The sequence below is a fragment of the Marmota marmota genome, unplaced genomic scaffold (assembly GCF_001458135.2).
Source record: "Marmota marmota marmota unplaced genomic scaffold, marMar, whole genome shotgun sequence".
Classification (NCBI taxonomy): Eukaryota; Metazoa; Chordata; class Mammalia; order Rodentia; family Sciuridae; genus Marmota; species Marmota marmota.
Window position 1 is genome coordinate 62,467,516 of NW_026000174.1, and position 9,824 is coordinate 62,477,339.

Sequence of the window (9,824 nt, forward strand, 5' to 3'; positions counted from 1 at the left end):
TCTCTTTTTGTTCCCCACGCTTCATCTCTTCTTTTCAAGGATTTAAAAAATGTTTTATTGGTACATTATACTTACACATAATATTGGGATTCATTTTGACATAATCATACATGCATGGAATATAATTTGCTCCATTTCAGTGTTCTACCGTCTCTGATTTGAGCATCAGGTCTGCCAAGCTCTGGAGATGTGAAAACCCATGGAATGGTCCCTGGCTTTGAAGAAGTCTTTTAAAATGCTTAGAACAGACTGTACATGTAATGATAAAATTCAAGTAATACCAAGGATGGTTAAATGATTTTATCTAGTCTTCTAATTTATGTAAGTTTCTGCTTTTCTTGTTGTATTAACATTACATACAGTTGCTTAACTCTAGTAACTGCTGACTTTGAGAGAAAAAAAAAGCAGAATACATTTAAACCAAATATTTATTTAAGCTCTTTGTCATAGTAGAGTTTGAATTTCTCATTGTAAGGTGGCATCTTCTGTTTTGAAGAAAGGAATCTAAGTATGCATGAGGTATATTCAGACCTTGCTATTCTAATTGTAATCTGCACATTATCACCAGTATCACCTGAGAGTTTATTACAAATGCAGAATTTTAGCCCCCACCCCAACTTTCTGAATTAGAATCTGCACTGTAACAAGATCCTCAGGTGGTGTGGATGCTTCTTGAAGTTTGATAAACAAGTGCTGCTAATGGGCATCAGCACAGCATGCTCTCTGAAGGCAAAACCCTGTACACCGTGGTTCTCAAACACGACCCCTGGACCAGTAGTATCAGCATCATCTGGGAATTTGTTAGAAATGTAAATTCTCAAGTCCTGCCCCAATCAGAAAACTGATTGGGGCCCTCTGTATTTTAATAAATCCTCCAGGTGATTTTGATATCTGTTAAGTTTGGGAGTCACGGTGTAGAAGTTTCTTGGTGGAAGAGGTGAAATCAGTCTTTCATATCCCTTGTTTCAGGTCCACAGGACAATTAAAATCTTTCACAGTTATTTCTTCTTAGATATAGAGATAGACATTTTAGGATGATAGGGAGTTTTAATAAAGATAAATTAGTGCATAAAATAACTCTATTTTTGATGATACAGACTCAAAAACAGGTGAATCAGACTCAAAAACAGAGATTTCTATTAATCTTTGAATCACCTCTCAAAGACCTACCTCATTTACGTCACTCATTATTATAAGTTGTGTGTGTTTCAGGGGGGTTTTCTTAGGCTTGTCTATGGGAACACTCAAATAGTACATTTTGCTTCAAGTTTGCTCTCATTCTTTGATAACTGAATAAAAATGTTAAAGTTTAGAAAATGAACTCTTTTAAAATGTTTAGAACAGACTGGATGGTTAAATGCATTTATCTAGTCTTCTAATTTATGTAAGTTTCTGCTTTTCTTGTTGTATGAAGATAACATACAGTTGCCTAACTCTAGAACTGGTGACTTGATGGTATATTTGAGGCATGTGTGTGCTGTCTAAAGTGGTAGTCAATTACTTACTCCTGATGTGGCCTCTGCTGTTTTGGCATTTAAGGCTGCTCACTGCTCCCAATTTCCTGTTTCCTCAGTGGGATCTGGATTTCAGTCTGCAAAAATGAAGACTTTTCTGGCGTTAGGGGTTCTCTTTCTCCTCCCTTCCTTGATGTGGATTTGTGCTGGGGACTGGTCAGGTATCACATGTGACCTGGGGAACTGGAATTTGTTAACAAGCACTGTAAGATGTGGCCTGTAGATTCTTTACAGTTTTGGTCTGGATAAATCTTAGTAACAACTAAGGATGTAATGACGGAGATTCTTCTTGGATGAATGATCTTGGGATGTCATATTTGTATTCTTGAGTCTAAAGGATGTGTCCTAACTTGGGAACTTCAGTCTTTCTCTAATTCCCCTTCTCTCTCACTTTCTTTTCTTTTCTTTTCTTTCTTTCTTTTTTTTTTTTTTTTTTTTTTTNTTGAACTCGAAATCCTCCTTCCTCAGCCTCCCGAGCGGTTGGGATTACAGGCATGAACCACCACACCCGACTCCCCTTCTCTTTTGACACTTTGCAAACAACATCATATTCTTGAGGCTAGAAATCAGTGGCGTCTTCCACAGCTGTGCTAGGACTCAGGATTCTGTAGGGTGTGACATTCAGGCAGGGAGCCTTATCACAGTCTCTGCCTTCCTTATCCTTCATAGATCTGTCATGTTGGAGGGCTCCTCCTCAGGTGACTAACCTACTGTTTCTCAATATGTCCTTCTTTTAGCAAGTCTTCTATCTTGGGTGAACTTGCATGGTTTGCCACCCCAGGTATGAACTTGGGGTTCTGACATTTCTGATTCTGAAATTTCAGAATGGCAATAAAAGCCTATATATTCTTGTCAAGTTACCTTCAATAACATGGTCCAGACTTGCTGTGTGGGCAGTTGTAAGGATTTTAGAGTATTTATTACATTTTCCTTTCCTTTATTAGGGACCATTTGAAAGAGACAACTGTAAGTAACCATTGGCCCACTATCCAGTTTTATTAAATCCATAATGATTTGCTACATTTACTTAAATTTTATTTTCTGATAAAAGCTCAGGTAGAGACCCTGTGAATATCCCTGATCCTGTGGTCTTTCCTCTATGCCTGTATGTAAACTTGATAATTACTCATTTTTCTGTGGATTTTATAATTTTGCTTCAAATCTATGAATCCATAAATATGTTTTGTGGGCATCTAAAGTTTTATTCGTTTCATTCTATAATTTTATTTTTTTAACATTATTTAGAGATTTATACTGGTAACATTGGTTTATTTTAATTACTACTTGGTTATTCCATTGAATGAATATATTACAAAATGTTTCTATTCTCATATTGAAAGAATTTTTCCATTGTTGTTACAAGTAATGTTTGTATGTAGATGGTTTATTTCCCCATATTTTTTATTTGCATATTATAGTTGTACATATTGATGTGGATGTGGGTATGTTTTTGCATACCTAGGAATGGAATTGTGGGATCGCAGGGTGGACTGATCTTAAAACTGACCCACTGGTTTATTTTGCTAATTTGACCATTCCAGTTTGGGGTCCTCTTAAAACAAAAACTTTTCTTTCTTTCATTTTCATCTGTATTTGGTGTTAGCAGATGACTTGCTTCATACTGAGATTGACAAAAAGTAACTGAAACTGATTTTTCCAAAAGCTTTTTATTTTTTATAGAATTGTATATTCACATGCAGTTATAGGAAGTAGTAGAGAGAGATCAATATACTATTACTCCATTTCTCTCACTAATAACATTTGCAGAACTCTAATACTGTATAACATTGGGGTATGATTATAGCCAGATCATTTCTATCACAATAAAGATACTTGTAGAGTTCACTGCCACTGTCCTCTTAAAACAATCATATGAGGACTCTGCTCTAATTCTGGTTCTTAATTTTTAAACACCACAAATCTGTTCTCCACTTCTATGATTTTTGTCATTTCCAGGTGTTTTATAAATGTGTCATATGGCATATAACCTTTTGTGATCATCTTTATTCTTTTTTATTCTCTTATTTTTTTTGAGGGTGTGGCATTTTCCACTCATGGAGATTCATCTATTTATTTTGCATGTATTCATAGTTTATTCATTTTTATTGCAAACTATTATTCCATGGCATGGGTGAACCACAGTTTATTTAACCATTTGCCTATTAAAAACTCTAGGGCTGAGGATGTGGCTCAAGTGGTAGCGCGCTCGCCTGGCATGCGTGCGGCCCAGGTTAGATCCTCAGCACCACATACAAAGATGTTGTGTCCGCCAAAAACTAAAAAATAAATATTAAAAAATTCTCTCTCACTCTCTCTTTAAAAAAAAAAAAACATCTAGACTGTTTCTAGTTTTTGACCAACTGTTGGAAACTTTTTCATACAGTTTGTGTGAATATAAATTTTTATTTTCCTGGGATAAATTGTCCATTAACTTATTTCCTGGGTTATATGGTAGTTGTATGTTTAGTTTTTAAAGCAAATTGTGAAACTGTTTTTCAGTTTTCATTTTACATTTCCACTAGCAAAATATAAGTAGTAATGTTTCTCTGCAGCCTTACCAGCTTTTGGAACTGTTACTATTTTTTATTTTAGATATGCTAATAGGTGTATAGTGATAATTCACTGTGATTTTTTAATTTGGGTTTCCATAATAGCTGATGATGTTGAATATCTTTTTATCTTTTAATATCTTTTTATCTTTTTTTATCTTTGAATATCTTTGATTATTTGCAATTTCTATATCCTTTTCAGAGAAAGGATGGCAGATTTATATTGTTTGCATTTGACTTGTGAGTTTTTGGTATCTCCTGAGGCCTCAGGCCCCTTCCAGTACCCTAAGTGCAAGTGAGAAAATTTTTCCTTAGGGAGGTCTAGGTAATTAGCCAACCTCACTCTTCCCCTTATGCTCACCCAGTCTCATAATTTCTAGGTCGTTCTGAGTGTCTGCCCTTGGCATCTAGCTCAATTAACAGGTTATACCATAAAAATTCCCTTTCTCAGATAAAATTATAAATGTGGTACAGATATTTAGAGTTAAAAGAAGAGGAGGAGTACTAATGTCACTGATTGGTAGGCTTTAGCTTTTCTGGATAAATCTTTATTGCTGTATCAACTCTCAGTGCTTATTCTTTTTTTTATATTTATTTTTTAGTTTTAGGTGGACATAATATCTTTATTTTACATTTATGTGGTGCTGAGGATCGAACCCAGTGCCTCGTGCATGCTAGATGCACACTCTACCACTGAGCCACAATCCCAGCCCCTCAGTGCTTATTCTTATATATCATGAAGCTGTGGTTATAGAAATGAAGCCTCCATTGAACAAGATCACTAGAACCTGCACTGTACTTAGCACAAATGCTACAATATAGATGTATTCTTATGAATCTATAAAAAATCACACACAGTGGAATGAAAAGATGTTATTTTGTATTAATTATTTTTCACATATAATCATCCAAAAGCCTCTTTGAAGGATGGATGTAGATGAGGGTGTTTTGGGGGATGAAGCAATAATATGGAGACCATCTTTTGCAGACTTGCCCCCTTCTAAAACGTGTTTTATTTGAGTCAGGAGCATGCCTTCATTTCTATTAATTGGCTGTGCTGAAACTTTCTGAGCTGCTCTATGTGTACTTACTAACAGAGGGATTCTCTTTTCTGCCTCTCAGCCATTCTCGTGCTGTGCTCCAGCAATTTCTTCTACGCCAGAATCCCACCCACGATATTTTACAACGTGCATATGAACCATAATGAAGCATTTTTAGGAACCGGATGCCCTGTAACCCACGTTTGTCTAAATAATTACTATGAATTTTTATACCACCCTCAAGACTGTGGCATCGAAACTCAAGTAAGGGGAATGGCGCTCTCACCTAAATTGAGAGTCTTACGGTTTCTTTAACCTGTCAACAAACCAGAAGTCACTAAGTTCTTATTTGTAGTATGGTTAGATTGATTTAATAGTCACATTTACAACAAAAGTTAAGAAGGAGATGCTAAATACTATTTTTTTAACTTGTGCAGTAACTGAAAATTCATATTGCTCAATTTGTGGTAGAACAGGTTAAGAATTGACTATCTTCAAAGGACGAATGTAGTTTCTCTGTGCTTCAAGGATTATTAAGCAGTTTTACAAAAGAGTTATTCTTTATAATTTGAAATTTGGCCAACTGCTACCAGAAGAAGGGAGTAACACGAGGTAAGCATCAGACAGCTTTTCAAAGTAAATGTTTGACTCGTACCAGTCCTAAGCCCAGATATTCTGGCATGCCTTACTGGGCATATTGATAGGTCACTTAGGGCAATTGTATATACCACTCCTAAAGGTATAATTAGGATTTTTGACTTGATTTTAAAAAAATTAAAAGTCAGTGAAACTTTGTCATAATATTAATTTTTTTGTTTAATATCCCAAATAAAATACCAAAAGAAATACTAGAACTTTGTCAATTCTACATGAATGTTATAGATTCAGTTTCACAGAAAGAAAAATTCAAGATGGAGTTGAGCATGCATTTTTTTTCCCTTGGTGCCATGGATTGAACCCAAGGCCTTACCAGGTGTTAAGCAAATGTTCTACCACTGAACAATGGCTCCAATTCCAGGTTATTTATTAAGTGCTCTTGGGATAAAGAAGATTGGGTAAAATGGAGAAGCTGTGCTATTGATGTAGGCTTAAAGGCAGCTTTGGCTGACCCTACAGAGCTTCAAATTCCTGCTGGATAAGTGATTGGAAATTTGAACTGTATCAAGGTTATTCCTTACCACCATGATGAGTGCTCCTCCCACACCATCCCCAGAAATGAGTAAACAGAGTTTAAACAAAATTCCCTTCATATTGAACAGAGGTAGCTCTAAGATTCCAAGCAGGATTCAACTAATCTGAAAGCTCACATCCTCTGTCTCTCTGTTGATAAGCAGTACTCTAGCTACAATGGTGTTTCTCAAAAAGAGGTGCAAACACTTTCTTGAGTATGAATCACAAAGATCCGCCCTGTTTCATCTCACAAGTATTGTTTGCCTCTTATGTACAAACATTGTGCCAGATTTTAACTCATCTGGCACATGAGGCAAATGGTCCTGTTCCCCATAAATAGATGTTGTTTTTTGTTTTAAGAGGGTGTGACCATTTTTAGAGTGCTCAAAATATCTGTAAATTTCTATTTGAATGCCTTGAAGTTTCCTGAGATAATTGAGATAAACATTCCAAACTTCCTTTCCTTTTAGATTTTCCAAGAAGTTGTTGTGCTTAAAACTAAAATCAAGTATGTTTCAAGAAACACTACTCTCCTAATTGAAATGCCTTTGTCATGTGTCATCAACAAGTGAGTACAGTATGCCAGACACCTGTCCTGGCCCCCAGCTTCATCTTTACCTTCTGTTTTAATAAGATGCCCAAGCCCAAACAGTAAAATGGCAAAACTAGAAGTGTGTGTATAGGGTGGACATCCCTAGATCCTAATGGGAACAAAATCTCTTGATTGCTAGTCAGCATTCTTTGAAAATTATTGCAATTGTCCCCTAGAATATAAGAACATTAGGAATATTGAAATATAGAATAATAATGATTTGTTTTTGAAGCAAGTGTTGATGACTGAAAACCTGATTTGAGTGCCATTTACCATGTTATTTTAACTTTAAACTTGAGCCCACTTTCAAGATTCCTGAAGGTAATAGGCAAAATGAAAGGCAAAACTCAACCCAAATAATACCACAAAGTATCAAAGAATCAAGATCAGCATGCACCAGGGCCGGCTGAAGTTGTGGGGTGAGATTAAAAAACACATTATATTAGGATCCATGGGTGGAGATTTGACTCTTTTTTGTACCTTATTAACTGATTTAAAAAAAAAGTCTGCGATATTCTCTAGATTAATAACATCTTTGATCAGATCTTAGCAAAACTGATATATTTGAAAGAACTTTCTTTGGGAAATTTTTCCATCAAATTTTCTGGTTTAAATCTTAAACTGGAATTCTTGTCCCCCTCAAGTGACCCTACATGTGCTGTTCCCACAGGTAGTGCTAGTTATATTAGCAGCTAATATTTTTAAATCACTACATGCAGATACTGTTCTAAGCACTTTATTTGTATGAGAGTGTTACTCATGGTGACTCAATGAGGTAGATACTACTATGCCAATTTTCAGGTGAGGAAATTGAGGCACAGAGAAATTGAGTTTTTTTTTTTTTGCCTTAGATCCTTCATTGGTCAATGGTAGAACCATAAAGTAAACCCAGATATTGGGTTTCTAAACCCATGCTTTTTAACGCCACAAACACTGCCTTGCAATGATCTGGAGAAATAAGCAGAAATCAATACATATAGAAGCAACAGGAATTTGGCCCCCTGTTCAGCCTTGCAAACATTAGGCTTTGAACTTGTGGTGTTTCTTGATTTTCTTTTCTCATTTTACTTTCCATTTTTTTGGAAAGGAACAGGAACAAAAATGGCAGCACGACTACTGAGTGGGAAGTGGAAGTGAGAGTAAACAACGCACATGAAGACACGGGAGCTGCTTGTGCGACACCATCATGGTAGGCACACTTAGAAGTGGCATATTGTGACTTTGTCCAGGCACACCCTAGACAAGAATCAAGATGATTGTCAAAGAAATGTCATATATTTGCACTAAGGCGCTTTGTACTGAAAGGGCTTCCAAATCGGGGATGGCAAATTCATGCATTCCTGTTTGTAGAAGGTATTATTGATCACAGTATTCTTGCTATTCTATTGCTAACTGGTAGAGATTCCTTATAAATAAGAGGTGTCTTTCTTGGGTGTCATATGAAATTCCATAATCAATGTAAAGACAGAATTTCTATCAATTCCAATATCAAAAAAATTCTGAATTTTAAAAAGCAAGTATTAATATTGAGCCTACAAAGTAGCTTCGTTGGTAATCCCTGGGGATGTAAACTCAGAAATGTCATAAATCTTGGTTGCAGCTTCTTCCAGGATTACTAAATGCCCATAAGGCAATGCGGTTCTTTATTCTCAAGTCCCATATAAAGGGATACTTATCGCCATCTATCTGAGCTGGCAACCTATGCTGGGTTCACAAAATCTGACTATTTCAATAACTTAAGAAAACAGTGAAGAAAGCATGCAAACACACAGAAGTACCTTTTCAAAATCCAGGGATGACTCTGTGACCTTAAGGGTCTGTGGAAAGAGAGAGCCACTGGAATTCTTTATTCTTATATAGAGGACACACAAGGGGAGGTTCTATGGAACATTCTATCCCCCAAAGGGCAAAGGGGTAGGATTACAAAAGAACAGGTGAGTGTAACTCAACCTTACTGGGTGACACCCTCTCCTGGAGCGCGGGGGTAAAAGTCCAATGTTTTGTGGGGTGCAGTAACTATTCAGTACCCCTTTACTCAGGACTTAAAGGTGTATACATAGCTACTGGCCAGAGTGGCTCCCAACAGATACTACCCAAAATCCACATGTTGATTGGTTATTAATAAAAGGATGGAGCTATGTTGTAAAGAGTGCCCAAGGAAGTATTTGGGATGATCTTCATGGCTTAAAGAAGCAAAAGTATATTTAGTCACTTAGGCATGCATTGTACTTAAATCATGATGCACTTCAGGTTGTGGTCTCTCTCATGGAGCACTGACTTTCTCAAATTCTTTTCTCCCCTTGTCTCCTATCCACAACCTCTCTCCCTACTTCAGGCACATACACTGCCTTACTTAGAAGTAGCTAAGCAATGTTTATATCTGGACCTGTTTTTTTACCATCTTTCTTCCTTTTCAGTAACAATCCAAATGTTACAGACCCTTGTTTGCCAAATGATGTACCTTTATCATAAGAGAAGAAACTGGGCTATTCACCCCTCCATCGAGAGGCAATTTGGAATGACTGCAGCGAGTGCTTAGACTGAGGATTTAAGAAGTGTGAGATGTGAGAAGTTGAAATGAGCTCGAATGATATCTCAACTCTGATCCATTTTTAAAAAGAAATTAATTTGCAATTTTAAATAAAATGGTATGTTTCCTTCTTATATTCCCTTTGTAAAAAAAAGGAGCTGCCCTTTTAACTATGGAGTTTTATTTATGAATAAAATTTGTTCTATTACATACTGTTTCTAATTATCAAAGAGCTGATCTGCATGTCATGATAAGCTTCTATGCCCATTTTAAAGTGTATTTGTGTGTGTGTGTGTGTGGTTCTGGGGATTGAATTCGGGGCCTATGTGCATGCAAGGCAAGCACTCTACCAACCGAGCCATATCCCCAACCCCATTTTAAAGGTTTTTAACATAAAATTACTCTTCTTTGTTGGTGACTCATGCCCTT

The 9,824-nt window shown here is 36.4% G+C and overlaps 1 protein-coding gene across 1 annotated transcript; it reads left to right on the plus strand.

Moving 5' to 3' along the window:
* Positions 1-1,599: 1,599 nt before the first annotated feature.
* Positions 1,600-9,594, plus strand: Oosp1 (oocyte secreted protein 1). Its single transcript, XM_048788909.1, has 5 exons — positions 1,600-1,675; positions 5,186-5,367; positions 6,744-6,841; positions 7,953-8,054; positions 9,283-9,594. The coding sequence occupies exons 1-5, from the start codon at positions 1,600-1,602 to the stop codon at positions 9,335-9,337; spliced, it is 513 nt and encodes a 170-aa protein (XP_048644866.1). The 3' UTR covers positions 9,338-9,594.
* The last annotated feature ends 230 nt before the right edge of the window (positions 9,595-9,824 follow it).